This window comes from Sturnira hondurensis, unplaced genomic scaffold (assembly GCF_014824575.4).
Source record: "Sturnira hondurensis isolate 20B ecotype Veracruz unplaced genomic scaffold, ASM1482457v3 Scaffold0004136, whole genome shotgun sequence".
Lineage (NCBI taxonomy): Eukaryota > Metazoa > Chordata > Mammalia > Chiroptera > Phyllostomidae > Sturnira > Sturnira hondurensis.
The window spans coordinates 54,471,635-54,493,871 of NW_028076767.1; the positions used below are offsets into that span (position 1 = coordinate 54,471,635).

General features: G+C 37.0%; 1 protein-coding gene across 5 annotated transcripts in view; it reads left to right on the plus strand.

Moving 5' to 3' along the window:
- Positions 1-22,237, plus strand: part of WDSUB1 (WD repeat, sterile alpha motif and U-box domain containing 1) — a 71,955-nt gene that overhangs the window by 14,519 nt on the left and 35,199 nt on the right. For all 5 annotated transcript variants that reach the window (XM_037044647.1, XM_037044648.1, XM_037044646.1 and 2 more), the window contains 6 exons: positions 3,336-3,429; positions 7,848-7,881; positions 11,072-11,112; positions 11,193-11,299; positions 11,989-12,168; positions 17,377-17,517. In XM_037044647.1, the coding sequence (XP_036900542.1) occupies positions 3,336-3,429; positions 7,848-7,881; positions 11,072-11,112; positions 11,193-11,299; positions 11,989-12,168; positions 17,377-17,517 (597 nt within the window). The remainder of the gene's footprint in view (positions 1-3,335; positions 3,430-7,847; positions 7,882-11,071; positions 11,113-11,192; positions 11,300-11,988; positions 12,169-17,376; positions 17,518-22,237) is intronic.

The window sequence follows — 22,237 nt, forward strand, 5'->3', positions numbered from 1 at the left end:
CTAAATCAAATGTCTGGTGATCCTTAGTATTCCATTTACATTTAAGAGTTAGACAGTGGACCCTGGTCGGGTTGCTCAGATGGTTAGAGCCTGGGCCCAATACACCAACGTTTCGGGTTGAACCCATGTCAGGGCACATAAAAGAATCAGCCAATGAATGACTAAGTAAGTAGAAAACCAAATTGATGTTTGTCTGTCTGTCTGTCTGTCTCCCTCCCTCCCCCTCCCTCCCTCCCTCTCCCTCCCTCCCTCTCCCTCCCTCCCTCCCTCTCCCTCCCTCCCTCTCTTTCCCTCCCTCCTTCCCTCCCTCTCTTTCCCTCCCTCCTTCCCTCCCTCCCTCCCTCTCCCCCCTCCCTCCTCCTTTCTTGCTCTCTCTTAAAGAGAGAGAGTGACAAAGTGTTTAGTAGCTCTGTGCACAGGGCAGTTGGTTGTTGATGGCTCCCCTTTAGAATAAGGTCAGGGGTTGGGGCCTAGAGAATGTACATGTTCTGTCCTCTGGGACTGCCATGGGCACCCCTGGCAGTTTGGGTCAGGGAGGGATTGGAGGACGACTCTGAGTGTTTATAAAAAACTTGGTTAGTTTTTCTATTTCCAGGTCTATATTTCTGTCATTCAGACTTTGCTTTTCCCTGACAGTTGATAGTCCCAAATCTTTTGGGGTTTCCTAGGGCAGATTAGCTTTCTCTTGGCATTCTGGGCTGTTACTTCTGTAAACTACCTCATCAATAATTTTCTTTCTGCCTTCCCCAAACTGGTTTCAATTTCTGGTTTGCTGATGCTCCCTCTCTGTTCTCTTCATTGATGTGAATTTATATGTTTATGAGTTCCTATATTATCGTTTTAATGGGAACTCTGAAATATATGGTCAACTGGCCATCTTGCTTTAGATGCCTAAACATAGTCTTATTTTATTATCTAATAAGCTTCAGTTACATCTCAGACTACATTTTGTTGTTCATAATTGTCAAAGATAAACAGAGAAACAAAGGGGGACACTGGTTAAAGGGGTAAGGAAAGGTTTTAACCAGTAATACACCACCGCCACAGGGAAAAGAGCCCAGCTTGGGCTCAGCTCACCTCCAGGCATTTTAGAGCAAGAATGAGGGGCTAAGGATGGGTAAGCAGGACTCGGTGGAGTCAAGGAAGTGAAAATTACAGAAAGCAGAAAGAAGGTGGGGTTGGTCCACTGAAACCCATCTGGGTTTGCTCATTGAAACTTGTGAAATTTAAGCTCCTAGCTTCCCATAGAGCCTGGGAGTCAGGAGTCCTATCTTCAGGTGTTTGCTGAAACAAATATTTACATATATTGACAGCCTTGAGCTCTCTCAGGCACTCTAATAAAGCTAGGGTCATCCTGGGAATGCAACCCTGAGCTCTTACAACCTATGTTAAAGTCTTTATAGGCCAAGATCAAGGATTAATTGAGAAGAGGGCTTAGAAGAAGAGCCTGGCAGAGTGGTATAGGAGTGAGTCTTTGCCATTGTACTAGTGTACAGAGAAGGGCCTCTTGGCAGGAAATAGATGCATTTCTTTCTATGGAAATTTTGTTAGTTTACTGTGTATTATGTTACACTTTAATTCTCCTAATGTATTCAGTTATTGGGGGATGAGGATAAGAGTTCCTTCACTTCTCTGATCTATCTGAACTCTTCCTCCGCTCCTGTCAAGGTACAATTCTTGTAATAAACCGTTACAGTAGTCATATGTGCAGATGTTCCAAACACAATGTATTTTTAATCACATCTTCAAAAGTACAGCTTTTCACGCACTGTGTGGAAAATGTGTCTTTACACCAACTCTTTAAAAAACATAACAGTTTATAAATGTTCAGTTAAAGCATTTTGATAAAGTGTTTATCATCATTTGTACCTGGTTTTTACTGGGGGCGGGGAGTAGACAGACATAGAGATCTTTTACTTGATAATAACATCCTTTCTTAGGGTCATTACAAGTTTTAGGCCTTCATTTGGTTGGCAACTTAACATTTTTGCTCTGCTTGACTGATTATGTCTACTTAATTGATCTGTATATTTCACACAGTGCTTTTAATGCCCACATCTGTTCTCCCAGATAAAAATATTTTTTATGTTTTGGATAGAAATAAAACACATATTTAATATTAAATGAAAACAAATATGTATTTTTGTTGACACTTACTCTAGTGATTTTTTTAGTTAAATGCTTGTAATCTTAAGAGCCATTAACATTTCAAAAGAGTTTTTATTAGGTCCGAGAAGATAATAGATTTCACTTAGTTTCTTGTCCTCCCAGGCCAATTTCTTAAAAATTATGTTTATTGATTGCCAGTAAAGTTGTTTGTATTGATTATTTTAAAAATAAAAATTAAAGACTATACTTAAAAATTAAAAATTATTTTTATGGATTATCACTCAAATTTATTGAATTTCCTCAGTTTACCTTTCAAATAGTTGTGATTTCAAATGCTTATAGAAAGCATAAGGATTTTTGTATTTCACTTTTTAAAAATACTTTTTTATTGTTGTTCAATGTCAGTTGTCCCCATTTCCCCCCAATGCTCTCCCCTGCCTAACCAACCCCCCACCTGCCACATTCATTCCTCCCCAGTGGGCCCTTTATACATGTCCTGACCGGACACTTCCCCTTCTTTCCCTGCCCCCTTCCCCACTTCCTCCCTTCTTCTGGTTACTGTCAGTTTGTTCTTTGTTTCCATGTCTGTGGTTTTATTTTGGTTGCTTGTTTGTTTTGTTGATTATGCTCTACTTATAGGTGAGATCATATGGTATTTGTCCCTCACCGCCTGGTTTCACTCAGCGTAATAGTCCCCAGTTCTATCCATGCTGTCGTGAAGGGTGGGATTTTGTGTTATGATACTTGATAGGAGTGTTATAAGGTATACTGGAGTTACAAGCTATATAAATTACCATTTGTTAATTTTTATTGATAAAATGAGAATATTTTCTTAAAATCAGATTTTTAAAACTATAGTTCTTGATTCTTTTTTAGGGTGTTTGGGCAATTGGTATATGTCCATTATTAAATAAAATACATAACATATGTTTTAAAAATTAAATGCTAAGATTTATATACTTTAAATTTTATATTTTAAAAAATTTTGATAATTACAGCACCCTCCTGTCTAGTGCTTGCTGAGCACACCATTTTCTTGGCCCGTTACTGAACTTCTGAAGCCACTTAATCACACACAGCATTCCGGTGCCTGAGTTGCATGAGGATTTTTTCATTTGTGTCCTTTACACACTAATTAATTGAATAAGTAAGTGGGATAGCTTTGACTTAAGAAGGAATTCTAAGCAAAGTCAGCTCGCTAATCTTTCTCACCTTGTTATCCGCAGGTTTTGACTTGAAATGTAAAAGCGCCCTGAGGGGCCACTGCGCCCCTGTCTTGGCCTGTGCTTTTTCTCACGATGGGCAGCTGCTAGTCTCAGGGTAAGCTATGTCGTTTAATTTCCTTAAACCATTTTGATATGAAATAAACAGGCACACAGAAAAGTTCATAACACATCAGAGAACAGCCTGATAAATTACTGTGTTTCAAACCTATCACTGCTACTCCGGTGAAGACATAGCACTGTACTGGTTCTGCTCAAGAAGTCGTCCCCTTCTACCCTTCTGGTGACAGCACCTCGGGACATAGGCAACATTGCTTTTTCCTTTTAAACTGATTCAAAGCAAATCATACAGTGTGAATTATTTTATGTCTGGCTTCTTTAACCCAGTATTATGTTTGCAGCATTCATTCGTGTTTATGCATATAGCTGTGTTTTATTGGTTTTTGTTGCTATGTAATATTCCATTGCGTGTTTGTACTATAATTTATTCGTAGTAATGTTGATGAGCTATGAATTATTTCCAGTTTGGAAGCATTACAAAAATAATTCCAACAACATATCTGTATCTCCTGGTGTTCATGATCCTCTGTTTCTGTAGGATAAATACATAGGAATGGAATTGATGGGTCATAGAATACTTGGATTTTCAACTGTGGCAGATAACACCAAGTTGTTTTCCAAGTGGTTGAATATACCTATAGCAGGGTTATTTCACATCCTAGCCTATACTTGGTATTGTGGGTCTTTTTAATTTTGGCTATTCTCATGGATGTGAAGTATTATCTTACTATGGCTTTAATTTGCATTTTCCCAAAACACTAAGGTTAGAACCATTTCAAAATTTTATTGGGCATATGTAGTTACTCTTTTGTGAAGTACCTTGCCCATTTTTCTTCCAGATTATCTTTCTCTTAGTGCTTTATTATTAAATATATATATTCTTCCTGTATTTCTATATATGAACCATTTATTGGTTATATGTGTTGCAAATATCTTTTCCTATCCTGTGGATTTGCCTTTTCAGTTTGAGTTTAGTAGTTAGTTTCTTTATGTTTTGAGGTCATGAAGATATTCTCCTGTATTGTCTTCTAAAACTTTCTTGTTCCTCAAATTTGATTGGTATGTATGATGTGCGATAGGAATCCAGTTTCATTCCTTTCCATGTGAATGTCCAGTTGTCCAGAACTATGCATTGAAACACCCACTTTGTTATGCTAACTTGTCAGAAATCATTGACCACATATGTGTAGATCTGATTCTCAGCCAACTGTTCTATTCTGTTTTTCTGTTTGTCTATCTTTGTTCTAATGCCATTCTATCTTTCTAAGGCTTTATATTTTGGTTACTCCTGTTTTTTGACACTTCCAACTAAATTTTAGCATTAACTTGTCAAATTGCTTCCAATTCTCCCCTCTGAACATAACTGTTTGGATTTTGGTTGTAATTATACTGATAAATCTGGGGAGAATTGATTTTTGTATGATATTGAATCTTCTAATAAATGAAGATGGACTATTTTTCCATTTGTCTTGATTTCTTTTAATAATTGTCTACTGTATAGACATTTTCCTCATCTCTTATTAGATTTATTTCTGGGTACTTATTATTTTGTTGCTATTATAAAAATGTGGCTAATATAGAGAAATATATATGGAAAGACAATGGGTTTCTCTACAAAGATTCTAATTTTGAATTTATGTACAAAATTGTACATTAATGATGTTTTTTGTCTCTTCTTTTCTGATCCTTATCCCGTAGATTTCTTGTATGCCTTGCTGAACTGGCTAACACTACCAAGATAGTAGAAATAGAGATAAAAGCCATCAGTGTTTGAGTGGCATTGTTTTACATTTTTGAAAATCTCTTCAGTATCTTGGATTAGCGGAATACACATAGATTCTCATATTTGCATCACACTTTTCATTAGCTTTGAGCACTAGAATGGCGTCACACCTCATGGAGCAAAATATGGAGGACCTTCCCCTCCATCTTTCTCCACACCTGTCCTCTAACCCCTTAGAATTTGTCTTTTGTTCCACCTCACCTCTCTTGATCCACTCAGACAAAATGAGCACTATTTGCATCAGCTTCTATTCAAGCAGGAAGAGTCAGTCTGTATAATTCAAATGGAGGCTGCCTTTTCCCATAAATTCTCAGTTCTTAGCATTCCTTGGAAACCAGTTTTAAAATGTCCCCACTGTAGTAGTTTTAAATTAAGAGTTCAAAAAATAACATCCTCTTCTTGAATTGAAAGCCAGAGAGAGAAAAATGCAGGACATAGAGGCCGGATAACTGTTAATGAGCCTAGATCTGTCCCTGACTTGCTTGCCTGCTCTTGGGCAGCGTGGACCACTGCAGACTGTCCACGCAGAGGCACATCAGCAAAAAGAGAAAATCTGGAAGGGACTGAGCCACATGGCCAATAGTCTTCTCCCAGACTTTTCAGTCATCTGTTTTTTTCTTCTTTTCTGCTAAACAGGAGAAGGAGAAGGGAGAAGAGAGACCAAAAATAAATTTTATTTCAGAAGAGATAGGGAGTAAGTGTCTTCTTTTCCTCCCCAAAAGATACTTGTTTACCTTTAAAAAAATCTTTATTACATATGTTTTCCATTACCATTTAGATCCTCTATATCTTTTAATCCATTTTATAAATGTGGATGATAGATTGTTAGAATTAGGACTGTCATGAATAAATAAATTGTCATTATTTAGGAGTGGTTTTAACAAACAACTCTCTCTGGCTCAGTAATGACTAGCATAAGAAGGCTTAAGACCACCTTTTCAAAACTCAACATCTTTTCTTTTCTATCTCTTTATAACACTGTTAATAATCCTTTTGGACAAGTTAGTTCATTAGTAGCTAAAGAGTACATGTTAAAATTTATAGCATGGTTATTTTAAAAGGGATTGCACTGAATCTGTAGATTGCTTTGGGTAGCATGGATAAGGTTAACTCTTCCTGTCCACGAGCATGGTACTCATTCGGCCTGGTGCTTACTCTTTCCATGTGAACTCTTGCTTGTCGCCAGCACAGTGCTTCCTAACACAGTGCTCCTAAGATTACTACTGACAATCCAGCTTCTCAGGTGACGTATCCTTAGGATGAATTGATTTTAAATGTACTAGTGGTAGTCTCAGAAATTGGAATTTTCTTTTAGTTCTCTTTTTTAGGGACACTCAGAAATAATGGAGTTTTCTCTAAGAATTTTAGATATTCCAGTAATAATACTTTGTGGCTTGAGGGATTTAAGACTAAATAAGAATGTCTTATAAATTAGGTCTGGCATGTACTTATTCAAGTAATGTTAGCTGCAAGTACGTTTTCTTAACGTGTTTTGGCTGAAATTTAGCATTTAATGCTATAACTATGCTTTTTTAAAAACATCCAGAATGCATTTAACTGATTCCCATTTTCGTTTATTTTATGTGTGAACATTTAAAATATAATTCTTCTGCGAACCAGAGGATCGCGGTCGATTCCCAGTCAGAGCACATGCCTGGGTTGTAGTCCAGTTCCCTGCAGGCCAACTCCCAGCAGGGGACGCACAAAAGGCAACCATACATTGATGTTTCTCTCCTTCCCCTCTAAAGATAAATAAATAAATAAAATTTTTAAAAAATAATAAAATAAAATATAATTCTTATTTTGAATATATGACAAAGATTCTGTAGTCAAGATGAATTATCAACACTGAATATCTTAATAAATGAGTAATTTTAAGTCTTATTGAAAGGAATTTTAAGGCTTCCATAGGCATGACTCCTGTGGTCAGCTAACTATTAATAATAAGTACAAATTATTAAAGTGGAACAGAGGGTAGTAACACTTGTGTTGTTATATTTTTTTGCGTTGCAACACACATCAAGGTGGTATAAACACCAATTCCACAGGGGAGGAGTATCATGTATAAGCATGTTTATCTGCTGTTTTTAATTATATATTTTGTTATATAATATTATGCTTTTTTGTATGATTTTTTCCCACCACTAGAATAACTAGAACTGGCTGTTTTTAATTTTTATGCCACTAACCAAAACAGTGAGTTCAATCAACTTTAGAATTATAATTTTCAAAAATGAGTCACAATCAAGACACATGTTGATTAGCAATTGAGGCACAGCCGTATCAATGATAAAGAACAACGCTATCTGAATAAAAAACAAGGAGCAAGTAATAGGCTTTTCGTGTGGTGGTATTTCCCTTTGAGTAACTAACTTGATGGGATTGCCCCTTATTTATACGTCACAAATGTTTATTCTCTTTATGGCTATATAGTATAAATAGCACATGTGAGCATTTAATAAAGTTTGTAATTTTCTGGTAAATTTTATATATGGCATGTAGTTTTTTGAATAAAGGTTCATTACTATGAAAAAGTACATTCTAAATGTTTGTATATCAGTATTTCAGTTTTTGTTTAAAAAGTTATTTAAATGAATTTAATATACTAATTAAATAAATGCTATACTTTGTTTTTATAGAACTTTTCACTCACATTTTCTTTCTTTTTAAAGATCAGTGGATAAGTCAGTCATAGTGTATGATATTGTAAGTATTTGAAAATCTTGTGTGTGATCTGTGTAAAGTATGTTTATTAGGCTACTGAATGTCAAGTTTAGTTAGACAAAATGAAAAAATGTATACCCTTTTTTTGTTATTTAGGGTACTCAAGAATATAATATAAACATTTTCAGAAATGCTGAAATAGTCAAGTGAGGGACTAGTTCTAGGAGAAGTCCTTAAATAGTTCAATAATGATTTTAAGATGGACATATGTTTAGTTTTATCAAAGAAAATATAGACTTAGAACCAATATCCAAAATATCACTTTATATCAATTTTTTCCTAAAGTTTTACACCAGGTTTTCATAACAACAAAGGGCAAATGCTTACCCCAGGGCATGTGAAGGTGGCCTACCACTGTTAGTCCTGGCTAGACTTACAGACCAGTGTAAGGAAGAGTAGGATGCAATGGTTTTGGAAAAGTGGGTGTTTGGGGTAGAACCATGTAAACAAGGACCAGATTGCATGAGTATGAAGAAAGGTGACCATCTTACATATAGTGAAGATGTAGCTAATGAAAATATTGTTCAAGAGAAGTCAGTACTGAGGAAAGACTTTTATTGATTGAGTTCAGGCTGTAGCTAAGCCAGCAAATGAAATGCAGACACAAATACTAATCACAGTAGACTTCTGGCTGAGGTAGATAAAATTTGCCTCCTCGCACACCCAAAATAAGGCCGACAACAAATAACAAATTTAAATTAAAAAATAACCAGAACTGCCAGAAAACTGAACTGTATGGAAGCCAGACAACCAGAGAGTTAAAGAATAAACAAGCATCCAGACCAGTAGGAGGGGTGCAAATGGGCAGCTGGGGCAGAGAAGACTCACAGCAAGGTGTCCACTGGAGGACTGCGTGGCCCCACATTCATGTGTAGATAAACTGAGAGGGACAACTCGGAAGTTAGATCACTCAACCCAGTGATGTAGGGTTCCAGTGTGGGAAAAGAAAGCCTCAAGACCTCTGGCCATAAAAACTTGTGGGTGTTGGGGCAGTGGGAGAAACTCCCAGCCTCACAGGAGAGTTTGTTGGAGAGACCCCCAGGGTCCTAGAACATATACAAACCCACCCACCTGAGAATCAGCACCAGAAGAACCCAATTTCCTGTGGGTAGCAAAAGAAGTGACTGAAAGCCAGCCAAGAGCTGAGTGAGCAGTATTGTTCCTCTCTGACCCCTCCCAACATCCAGTACCACAACACAGCAACCTGAGTTGCCTTGAGATGGCGAATACCTAAGGCTCTGCCCGTTAGAACATAATAGACCCCTGAGACAAAGAAATATGGCCCAAATGAAAGAACAGATTAAAACTACAAAGATAAAACTAAGCAATGAAGAGACAGCCAACCTTACAGATGCAGAGGTCAAAACACAAGATACTCACAGAAATGGTTGACTATGGTTATAAAATAGAGGAAAAAGTGAAGGCTATGCAAAGAGACATAAAGAAAAATATACAGGGAACCGACAGTGAAGGGAAGGAAACCAGGAACCAAATAAATGATTTGGACCAGAAGGAAGAAATAAACATTCAACCAGGACAGAATGAAGAAACAAGAATTCAAAAAAAATTAGGAGAGGCTTAGGAACCTCCGGGACAACTTTAGACGTTCCAACAACCAAATCATAGGGGTGCCAGAAGGAGAAGAGGAAGAGCAAGAAATTGAAAACTTATTTGAATAATGAAGGAGAACTATCTCCATCTGACAGAGGAACTAGACATGAAAGTCCAGGAAGCTCAGAGAATCCCAAAGAGTCTGGATCCAAGGAGAAACACACCAAGACACATCATAATTAAATCTTTAAAGATTAAATCTTAAATTAAATAAATATGACACATCATAATTAAATCTTTCCCAAGATTAAAGATAAGGAGAGAACCTTAAAAGCAGCAAAGAAAAGGAGACAGTTACCTACAAAGGAGTTCCCATAAGACTAGCAGATGATTTCTCAAAAGAAACCTTACAGACAAGAAGGGGCTGGAAAGGGAAGTATTCAAAGTCATGAAAGGCAAGGACCTATATCCTAGCTTATCCAGCAAACCTATCATTTAGAATGGAAGGGCAGATAGAGTGCTTCCCAGATAAGGTCAAGTTAAAGGAGTTCATCATCCCCAAGCCATTATTATACAAAATGTTAAAGGGACTTACCTAAGAAAAAGAAGATCAAAACTATGAACAGTAAAATGACAACAAACTCACAACTATCAACAACTGAACCTAAAAAATAAACTAAGCAAACAAAACAGGAACAGACTCACAGTAATGGAGATCATATGGAGGGTTATCAGTGGGGACTTTGAGGAGGGCAAAACGGAGAAAGGTACAGGAAATAAGCATAAATAGTAGGTACAAAATAGGGGGATGTTAAGAATAGTATGGAAAAATGTAGAAGCCAAAGAACTTATATGTGTGACCCATGGACATGAACTAAGGGGGGGGAAATGCTGGTAGGAGGTGGGGTCCAGGTTGGAGGGGAATAAAGGGGAGAAAAAATGGGACAACTGTAATAACATAATAAAATATACTGAAAACAAAAGTGTTTGGGTTAAGTAAGGAAGTAATCCTCCATGTAGACATTCACCTGACTGAGGGTTCTGGCAGGAATTGGGAAAGAATACTCACATAACATAAAGTAGATCCTTAAAGAATCTGATGAAATTGTCATGAGATTTTACATTTACAAAAACATTATAACATTAATTTTTCCATAAAATACATATATGAATCTGTTATATACAGCTAGATGCTGGATGGCCAGCTAAGTGTACTCAGAATCTAAGTGACTAATTTTTACTCACTGGTCCCGCAATGGGTACAAGTCAAATGCCATAGCAAAAATATACATAATTTCATGTTATAGATGTTTAGGTTACTATTAGTAAGTTCAAACAAATCACCAAAAGCCTGGAGTACACAAAAAATTTTTCCTAAAATTTCTGGGGCAGTCCTTATAGACAACAGTGCTGATTATTAAGAAAGAGTGAAACCAGTATCTGATATCGCATTATTAGGGATAGTTTCTATTTTTTATTCTTTGGGTATAGTTTCAACCTATATTAGTGACTAATAATAATGTTAAAATACATAGAGCATATAAACTATTTATGCTGAACAAGTTTTTGTTAGTAAGTTGTGCCTGAGTAAATTTAAAGCTGTTTTCTTTTTTCCCTCCAGAATACTGAGAATATACTTCACACGTTGACTCAGCATACCAGGTCTGAACTTAACCCCACTTTGTACTACTATAACTAAGACATTAGTCTGAGGGTATATAATAGTTGTTTTTATTAACTAGGTATGTCACAACTTGTGCCTTTGCACCCAATATCCTTCTGCTCGCTACTGGTTCAATGGACAAAACTGTGAACATCTGGCAATTTGATCCGGAAACACTCTCCAAAGGTTAGTGAGGACAACACATTTAACCCAGTTCAAACCCCTTCAGCATTAAAATCAGAAATCCAGTATCTTTGACACATCATTAACATTGTTTTTTCCAATATAAAGTATACATCCATACTGAATATATTTTAAAGATAATTTTAGAGAAGACAGTGATAAAGTAGTTGAATCATGTTAGAACTCTTGATAAATAGTTTGGACACACGTTCATGTGTATAACACTTCCCATAGTTTTGTAAGCTCAAAACTTCATACTCAATTTTTTCAGATAAATATAGCCTGCAAACGAAATAGATATTATAGTTTTATTTTGTTGGTTTTATTTTTGGCCCCATCAGGCAACATTGACACATAATTTAAGAGTTTTTTAAATCATGGCCAGAATTAACCGAATAGTGGTGCTGATATGCAGGCGATAGAATCAAAAGAATTCTTTTGCTGATAAGAATTTTACATAGTAAAGGAAAATTGTTTTTATTCAGTAAAAAGGATTTCAAAATAGTATTTACTATATTAAATAATCCTTTAATTATACATGCTATTTGATTTTCTGAAATTTTTGAAGGGATGTTAAAACAGTAAAACATAGATTTGAGGACAAAGTGAGACTGTTTATAAAGGAAACAGCTTTTCTTTTCGTTGTTATTTTACTTGCTTTTCTTTTGTGGGGTTTTTGGTTTGTTTTGAAGCCAGGAGCACAGAAGATCAACTGAAGCCATTTACCGAAGATTGGTCAGAAGATGACGTCTCAACGTGGCTTTGTGCACAGGAGTTAAAAGACCTTGCTGGTGTTTTCAAAATGAATAACATTGATGGGAAAGAACTGTTGAATCTTACAAAAGAAAGTCTGGCTGATGACTTGAAAATTGGTGAGAGTATGTCTTTTGTATATGCTTATTAGGGCAGGGCAACGATTTCAAGCTTTTTCATCACATGGCGCACACAAACTAATTACTAAAATTCTGTGGCACGCCAAAAACTATTACATTTTTTTGTTGATCTGACAAAAAATGAGTATAATTTTGATTCAGTCACACCAGATAGCCGTTGTTGGCTCTTGTCACTTTTTTATTTGACAGTCTAAGGGAAAAGAGGACAGTGCCCCTGACTAAATAGTCAGGTATTGCGTGTTTTAAAAATTCTTGTGGCAGACCAGTGTGCCACAGCACACTGGCTGAAAATCGCTGGGTTATGTAAAATAAATATTTAGGTAACTAAAGCCACTATGTAACTGTAACTTCAGGGGTGGGGGCTGGGTGGAAAAGGTGAAGGGATTAAGCAAAAAAAAACAAAACAAAAAAACAAAAAAACCCTGCTTCATAGACAGACCATATGGAAGAGGCAAGAGAGAGTAAAGGGGGAGAAATGGTAATGAAAGGACTTGGGGTGGTGAGCACACAATACACTGTACAGATGTAGAATTGTAGCCCTGAAACCTAGGTAGTCTTATTAGCCAATGTCACCCCAATATAATCAAATTAAAAATATATGGTTGCCATATGAGAGGGTGTCAGGGGTAGGAGTATGGGTAAAAGGTGAAGGGATTAAGAAGTACAAATTGGTAGTTACGGAATAGTCATGGGGATGTAAAGTAGGGCGTAACGAATAGAGTAGCCAAAAAATATATATGCATAACCCATGGACGTGGCCAGTGGTGTGGGGATTGCCTAAGGGAGTGGGGGCACTCTGTGGGGGAAAATTTGGGACAACTGTAATACCATAAGCAATAAGCTATAGTTAAACATTAAAAATAAAACATGTTTTTAAAAATTTGAGATGTAATTATACATATGATAAAATGTACCCTTTTATAAGTAGTTTTTAATATATTTATGGAGTTATGTAACTACCACCACTATCTATAAATTTCAAACACTTCCATCCCTTCAAAGAACTCCACACCCACTCGTAGTCACTTCTTACTCCCCTTCTCTCTAGGCCCTGGCACCCACTAGTCTACTTCCTGTCTAAGGATTTACCTCTTCTTGACCCTTCATGGAAGTGGAATCATGTAATATACAGCCTTGTGTCTGACTTCTACTTAGCGAGTTTTCAAGCTCTATCCTTGTAGTATATGTTAGCACTTCATTCCTTTTTATGACTGAATAATATTCCATTGTATAAATTTATCACTTTTTGCTCATCCATTCATCAGTTAATCGAATTTAGATTGTTTCAATTTTTGCCTATTACGGAGAATGCTATTAGAAACATTCATGAGTGATTGTGTGGGCATCTGTTCACAGTTTTCTCAGACGTATAACTAGGAATGAAATTGGCAGGTCCAATGGTGACTTACATTTGAGGAACTGCCAGACTATTTGCCAAAGCCGCTATGCTGTTTTATTTACTTTCTCACTAGCAATGCATGTGGATTCCAATTTTTCCCTATCATCAACACTTGTTTGCTTTTTAAATTATAGCCGTCCTAGTGGTTTGTCATTGTGCACTTGATGTGCGTGTTCCTGATGATTAGTGGGCTTGTTGGCCATTTGTGTATCTTCTTTGGAGAAATGTCTATTCAGATCCTTTGCCCATATAAAAAAACTAGGTTGTCTTTTTATTGTTGTTTATGTATAAATTTGGATACTAGATTCTTATCAGGTACATGGTTTGTAAATATTTTCTTCCTTTACTACGCAAAAGTTTTAAATTTTGATGAAGTCCAGTTTATCTGTTTTTGTTCTTTTGTTGCATGTGCTATAGGTATAATATCTAACCATTGCTTAATCCCAAGTACCAAAGATTTACACCTATGTTTTCTTCTATGACTTTTATAGTTTTACCTCTTAGATTTAGGTGTGTGATCAATCTCTGACTTAATTTTTGTAAACGGTATAAAGTAGAGGTCCAGCTTCATTCTTTTAGATGTGGGTTCCTAGTTGTCCAACCCCATTTGTTGAAAAGACTGTTCTTTCCCCTTTGAATTATCTTGGTACCTTGTTGAAAATCAATTGACCATAAATGTTAAGGTTTATTTTTGCACTCCCAGTTCTATTTCATTGATTTATTTGTCTTATACTAGTACCACACTGTTTTAATTACTGTGGCTTTGTAGTAATTTTGAAATTGAAGTGTGTGTTCTCCATCTTTGTTTTTGTTTTTCAAGATTGATTTTGCTACCCTGGGTCCCTTGCATCTCCATATGAATTTTATGCAAAATTTCAATTTCTGTAAAAAAAAAAGCCACCTGATATTCACAGGAATTAATATTGAATTTATGGATCAACCTGAGGATTACTGTCATCCTAACAATTATCAAATTTTCCAATCCATAAGTATGGGATATTTTTCTGTTTATTCAGGTCTTTTTAAATTTTATTCAACAGTGCTCTATAATTTTCGGTGGTCAGGTCATTTCTACATTTTTCTACAAAAATTCAGTGACTTTTACTATGTACACCACTACCTAATTTCAGAACAGTTTGACCCCCTAAAAGAACCTCAGCAGGAAGTTTCAGGCCCCAAACCAAAATCAAAATACAATTTAATAGCTGCAATTAAATTGTATTTACATGGTGATCTAATAGGTGAATTAGGAAAATTGTTATTAGAAACGGACACCAAAATGTTGCATATTCTCTAGTAAACAAGATATCTGCTTTGTGTTTGTGGGTTTTTTTATTTTTATTTTTTATTGTCGCTCAAGTACACTTGTCTCCATTTCCCCCCTGCCACACCGACCCCCACCTCCCACCCTCAATTTTATCCCGCTTTGGCTTTGTCCATGGGTCCTTTATACACATTCCTTGATGACCCTTCCCCTTTTGTCCCCTGTTATCCCTTTCCCTTCTTCCCCCTGGTTGTTGTCAGTTTGTTCATTATTTCAATCTCTGGTTCTATTTTGCTTGCTCATTTGTTTTCTTAATTAGGTTCAACTTATATGTGAGATCATATGGTATTTGTCTTTTCACTATCTGGCTTATTTCACTTAGCTTAATGTTTTCCAGTTCCATCCATGCTGTCTTGACAGGTAGGAGTTCCATCTTTCTGCTGCATAGTATTCCATTGTGTAAATGTACCACTCATTTACTCATGGGTACTGAGGTTACTTCCAGCCCTTGGCTATTGTGAATTGTGCTGCTATGAACATTGGGGTGCATAGGTTCTTTTGGATTGTTGTTTCAGGATTCTTAGGGTATAATCCCAGCAGTGGAATTGCTGGGTCAAAAGGCAGTTCCATTTTTAGCTTTTTGAGGAAATTCCATACTGCTCTCCACAGTGGCTGCACCTGTCTGCATTCCCACCAACAGTGCAACAGGGTTCCCTTTGCTCCACAACCTCACCTGCACTCACTGTTGATTTGTTAATGATGGCCACTCTGACCTTTGTGAGGTGCTATCTCATTGTGATTTTAATTTGCATCTCTAGTGTTTGTGCTTTAAGGTTTGGAAAGTTAGTAAATTCAACAAATTAAACTCGTAGACATAAGAAAAAACTAGTAAAAATAAAAAACAAAGCTCCCACGTGATTTTTAAGGAACAGCCAAAGTTGAGACCTCTGATCTGTTTAGAGGACCCCAGGTGGCTTGTGAGATTCATTAGAGCTGCCATTGTAAGTTTAGGGCTTGCAAATTAATGAACTTTTTTCCTTATCTCCTAGGTATGTTTTATATCTCATAAATGTTTTCATATATCAAACAAAACATAACACACAACATTAATGTTCAGTTATTTTAACACATTTTATTTTTCTTATTATATGGTTTGTTGGGAAAAAAACTTCAGTAAATTTGGAGCTGCAAAATAGAAATAAAAAATTGTTTAACAAATCCTCAGTTTGGTTTCAGTGAATTACATAGGAAAGAAGTCACAGGAAAGCAGTGAAGCCGTGTCTGAGCGGCAGGCTCCTGCTGGGTTGACCTGCCACACTCCTTAGACGGGGTCAGTGAGTCCAGACAGGTTCAAACAGCTGTGGCCCAGCAGCAGAGTGTGAGCTTCCCGTTCAGATTGGCTCCGATTTCCAGCCTTTTGGGGCCGACTTTTGTGTCACAGCTGAGGAAACATAGCCCCTACCCACCCCACGTGCTCCATTCTTGTAAGGGGATTGCTAGCAAACCAGCCAAAGAGGAGGGCATCCTTTTACTTACCTGGAAACAGATCTACCCTCTGACTGGAAAGGAGATAGTATATGTAGTTTCCAAGGACGTTTGCCAACAGAGGGAACGCTGATGCGGCTGTCTGTGGGAACTGTGGGCTTTCTGGAATGTAATTCTCCTACCCACATCACCTCAAACACCTTCACCTAAAGTAGAACTGTCACATTGTTGTAAACGTAAGCAGCTAATAACACTACACTTTCTGAAATTAAAAATTAAGAATTTTTAAAAGTTAGGCCTAAGTAAAAATACAAATGAATGAAACTTGTGTGTACAGTCTTAGACAAAAAGATGAACTCCATTTGTGATTGTGTTTCATTTGAGAATAACAAATACATCCAATTTCATAGTTTAAAAACATAAGATGGAATTTTTACATTTTAAGCTGAATATCTTTAAAATTGATGTTTACAAAATTTTTTGTAATCTAAATAACCATTAATAATGAGCATTTTCTGATTTTGTATCATAAATTAGTGTTGACTCTAAAATTCTTGAGGAACTTTCAGAATCTAAGGTTGTTTAGAATAGACAATGTATTTCCCTGGCTGGTTGGCTCAGTGGATTGAGTGCTGGTCTGTGAACTGAAAGGTCACTGGTTCAATTCCCATTCAGGGCACATGCGTGGATTATGGGCCAGGTCCCCAGTAGCGGGTGCGTGAAAGGCAAACAATGAATGTACCTCTTGCACATCGATGTTTTTCTCCCTTTCTGTCTCCCTTCCCCTCTCTCTAAAAATAAATAAAAGCTTTTTTAAACACAGAATAAATAATCTGTTAGTTGCTGATTTACATTAACCACACAAGTACTCTATCCTATAAAAAATTCATGAAAGAATTTATAAAGAAAACAGTTATGTATCATAAACATTATGTCTGAAGATTTTTGCTTATAGTAGATAAAATCTTCCTCTATTCACTAAAGACTTGCATAAAGTTTGACAGTGGTTCTCCAGTCCTAACAGTAATTTCTTTTTTAGAATCTTTAGGACTGCGTAGTAAAGTTCTGAGGAAAATTGAAGAGCTCAGGACAAAGGTGAAAACTCTTTCTTCTGAAATTCCTGATGAATTTATATGTCCAATCACTAGGGAGCTCATGCAGGACCCTGTCATCGCATCAGGTGAGTGAGATCCTGTTCCCAGTTTCAGGGCACACTGTGCGCTAAGTGAATAAGTAATGTAGACAGTTCACAGAAGTTCGTTTAATGCGGAAAATTTTCAGAATTCCTTTTGTTTCTTGTAAGTCGTTGTTTTTCTCCTTTTTAAAACCTCATTAGATCACAGGTGAGTTATTATTGAACACTATCTATGTCTTAATAAAATTGGATGGAGTAGGTTTGGATAAGATGTGAGACAAAAGGAGGAAGTTTTACAAGCTTTACTTAACCTTGTGAAATGCATAGTTACTAGAATATAAAGTTAAAATCTTGGGTTTTTTTAGGATAGCCCATTGAGATCTTTTATATTTATTTTGTCTATCATGAATTTAAACAACCTTACAAAGAATTTAAAAATTATAAAGTTGCATCATTCCACATCAATTTCTAATCTTTGTCAGTAAACATACACACTTTACATACTTGTAATTGTGATTCCATATTATATTTTAAATTTTGTGTAAAACGTACATATTTCTGAATATGGACTCAGTCTACATAATTTTCAGTTTTTAGAACTATTCTGTTGTGGCTCTAGGCAACAGTTTGTTTGACTCTTCTACTACTCGGTGTATGGAGGAGTCGCAGATCTGGGCGTGGTAAATAGCACTGCGTGTCTCGGTGCCCCTTTCTTTCTGTTGCTACTGGCACTGAGGTTACTCTCAGGGCATGTGTGCTCCAAAGCAGCGTTAACCAATCAAAGGATACTTCCCGAGTGTGGAAAAGAACAGTCTTGGTAGTTTTTGTTAAATTTGTTATTAAATTGTTTTCTAGGGAAAAAAGTTTGCAGCACTACTAGCGATATATTTAAGCGTACCTATTTTTCCAGTTTTGTGATTATTGAATTTTATAACTCTATTTTGGTGAGTTTAATGGTTGTTTGGAATTGTATTTGTTATATTGCGAGGAAGACACTAAATTGTTCTTTTCTTTTTTCCTAGTATTTTTAAATTTTTTTTAATTTAAATTTTAAAATTTAAAATACTAGGAAATACTCATCATTTTTAAAAACTTAAATTTATCAGGCTAACATAGGTTGATAACATTATACGAGCTTTCAGGTTGTGTAATACAACCTCTGTGTGTTGCATTGTGAGCTCACCACCCAGAATCTAGTCTCCTTCAGTCACCATGTGTTTGGTCCCCTGTCCCTCTGGTGACCGCCATACTGTTGTCTGTGTCCATAGGTTTTTATTTTGTTTGTTCATTGCTTTCTGGTTTATATCCCATGTGTGAGTGAAATCACATGATTCTTGTCATTTTCCATCTGACATATTGTGCTTATTTCACTTAGCATGACATTCTCAATATCCATGCATTATTTTTTATGACCAAGTAGTATTCCATTTTGTGTGTGTGTGTGTGTGTGTGTGTGTGTGCGCCATGTCATCTTTATCCAGTCATCTGACGGACACTTAAATTGTTCCTATAACTTGGCTATCATGAATAATGTTGCAATGAACATAGGGGCACATGTATCATTTAAGAGTAAGGGTTTTCAAATTTGGGGGGTAAGATACCCAGAAGAGGGATTGCTGGGTCGTATGGTAGTTCTATTTTGAATTTTTTGAGGAGCCTCCTTACTGTTTTTCATAGCAGCTGCACCTATTTAACAGTAGTGCGCAAGGTTCTCTCTTCACCACACTTTCTCCAACACTTGTTGTTTTTGTCTTACTGATAACTAGCCATCCTAACAGGTGTTAGATGTATGTCATTGTGGTTTTGATTTGCATTTACTGTGTAGTTAGTGAGGTTGAGCATCTTTCATCTGTCTGTTGGCCATCTGTATGTCTTCTTGGGAAAAGTGCCTGTTCTGGTTCTCTGCCCATTTTTTAATTGAATTGTTTGGTGGTGGTTGGAGGGGGCGGTATTGTTAAGTTGTGTCATTTCTTTGTATATTTGGGAGGTAACGTTTGCAAATATATTCTCCCATTTTATTGGTTGCTTTTTTGTTGATTCCTTTTGCTATGCAGATTTTATTTTTTAGTTTTTTTCAGAAGCTTTTATTTTGATGTAGTCCCATTCATTTTATTTTTGCCTTTACTTTCCTTGCATTTAGAGACAAGTTCACAGAAACCCCTCTGAGACCAAGAATCGTAAGTTTAGTGCCTATGTTTTCTTCTATGTATTTTATTTTTTCAGGTCTTATATTTAAGTCTTTAATGCCAGGGTGTCCAACCTGTGGCCCACAGGCCACACACAGCCCAGGATGGCTATAAATGCAGCCCAACACAAAAATCATACATTTACTTAAAGCTTTTTTTTTACTCATCAGTTTTCGTTAGTGTTTTGTGTGTTTAATGTATGGCCCAAGACAACTCTTCGTCCAGTGTGGTGCTGAGACTCCAGAAGGTTGGACGCCCCTGCATCCATTGAGTTAGTTTTTGTGTGTGGTGTCAGGTAGCTCTCCAGTTTCATTCTTTTGTGTGTGGCTTTCCAGTTTTCCCACCACCATTTATTAAGGAGGCTTTCCTTTCTACTTTTATGCTTTTGCCTCCTTTATCAAAAGCTAGTTGTACATATATGTGTGGGTTTATTCCTGGGCTCTGAGTTGTATTTCATTCATCTGTATGTCTCTTTTTCTGCCAGTATCATACTGTCTTGATTATTTTAGCTTTGTAGTATAATTTGAAATCAGGGAATGTGATACCTTCAGCTTTGTTCTTTTGGGGTTCCATACAAATTGATGATTTTTTTCTATTTCTTTGAAAAATACCATCGGGATTTTGGTGGGAATTACAGTAGATCTGTGTATTGCTTTAGGTAATATGGCCATTTTAACTATGTTAGTTCTTCCAATCCATGAACACAGAATGTCCTTACCTTTCTCTGTTTTCAGTTTCTTTCAACAGTGTCCTGTAGGTTTCGATGCATATAAGTCCTTCACTTCCTTCATTAAGTTTATTCCTACATTTTATCCTTTTTGTTGCAGTTGCAAGTGGGATTGTTTTCTTCATTTCTTTTTCCATTACTTCATTGTTAGTATATAGTAATGCAACAGATTTTTGTACATTGATTTTATACACTGTAACTTTACTATATTTGTTTATTTTTTTAAATAGTCTTTTGAGGCCCTGGCTGGTGTAGCTCAGTGGACTGAGCAGGGGCCTGCGAACCAGAGGATCTCGGTTCGATTCCCAGTCAGGGCACACACCTGGGTTGCAGGCCAGTTCCCGGCAGGGGACACATGATACATTGTGTGTTCTCGGCAGAGGCAACCATACATTGATATTTCTCTCCCTCTCTCCTTCCCTTCCCCTCTAAAGATAAATAAATAAAAATATTTTTTAAAATAAATGAATAAATAGTCTTTTGATGAAGTCTTTAGGGTGTTCTATGTATAGAATTGTTAACTGTGGCTTTAGACCTCTGTCACTGAGTTTGTCTAAGAAAGAATCAGAGCCAAGAATTCTACCACAATAAGTTTATTTAGAAAGTCACAGAGGTAGAAGAAGTGAGCCAGCTGGGCAGCATGGGTTCAGGAAACAAGTTATAGCAGCAAAAGATGGGCCCTTGGAGCTTAGGAGAAAGAAGATGCACCCAAGGGAAGAAGAGGGGAAAGGCATGCTCTAGAGAGAGAGTGCCTGAGGAAAGAAGGTGGAGAGAGGTGTGGGTGTGAAAGAGAGTGAGAGCCTGTGCAAACAAGGGGTGGGGAGGAGCAGACAGGCTCAAGAGAGAGCTCATGTGCCCTGGGTTTTTCATCTTAAGGGTTTTTATCTGTTTTCCAAAAGTGGGGATTTTAGGGGAGGTGTCAGGTGAGAATCTCAGCAGAATATTCATCAGTTTTCCAAATGTGTTCTTTCAGGGTCATGTTCTCTACTGATGGTCAGTGCTAGAGTAAGGGGTCATTAGTCATTGCATTCTGATGTCAGCCATGGCATCACTTCTTTTGATTTTATTGCTTTTCTGGGTCTGGAGCTGAAGCACAACTGAGGCCTAGATGTTGTCTCTAGTTTGACCAAAATTCTGTGTCTGTTGTTAACAGAGCTGAGGCTTTGTTCCCGAGACTGTTTGCTGCTGACCAGGACCTCATTGTTCTGAGGGCTTAATACTTAAAGGGGTGATCGTGCATGGGAGTCTGTGAGACTACCCTCTAGCCCCCTGGTTCAGCATCTAAGGGGTCTAAGCTGCAAAGCTGCATGACCAGCAATATGAAAGGTCAGGGGGTCCACACTGCATGAGTAGCTATTTGCTAGGGGTGGAAAGACCACCCTGGGGGTAAGGTCCTAGCCTATAATACCTGTTTTTCCAAGTTTTGTTTGTTGCTAGGTAACCCGGGATTTTCCACCTTGGTGACATTCTGTATTTGGCCTATGTTCCTACTCTGCACATGCCTAACTACTTACTTTATCAGAAACATGTCATCCGCAAATTGTGACAGTTTTTTTATTTTCAATTTAGATGCCTTTTACTTCTTTTTTAAAAATATATTTAATTGATTATGCCATCACAGTTGTCCTACTTCTCCCCCTTCATACCCCTCTACCCTGCACACCTCTCCCCCACCATCCCCCCTTTAGTTTATGTCCATGTGTCTCAAGTTCTTTAGATTCTATATTTCCCATACTATTCTTGCCCTCCCCGTCTATTGTCTGCCTACCGTCTATGCTACTTATTCTCTGTACCTTCTCCTCCCTTCTCCTCCTCCCACTCCCGTTGCTAACCCTCCATGTGTTCTTCATTT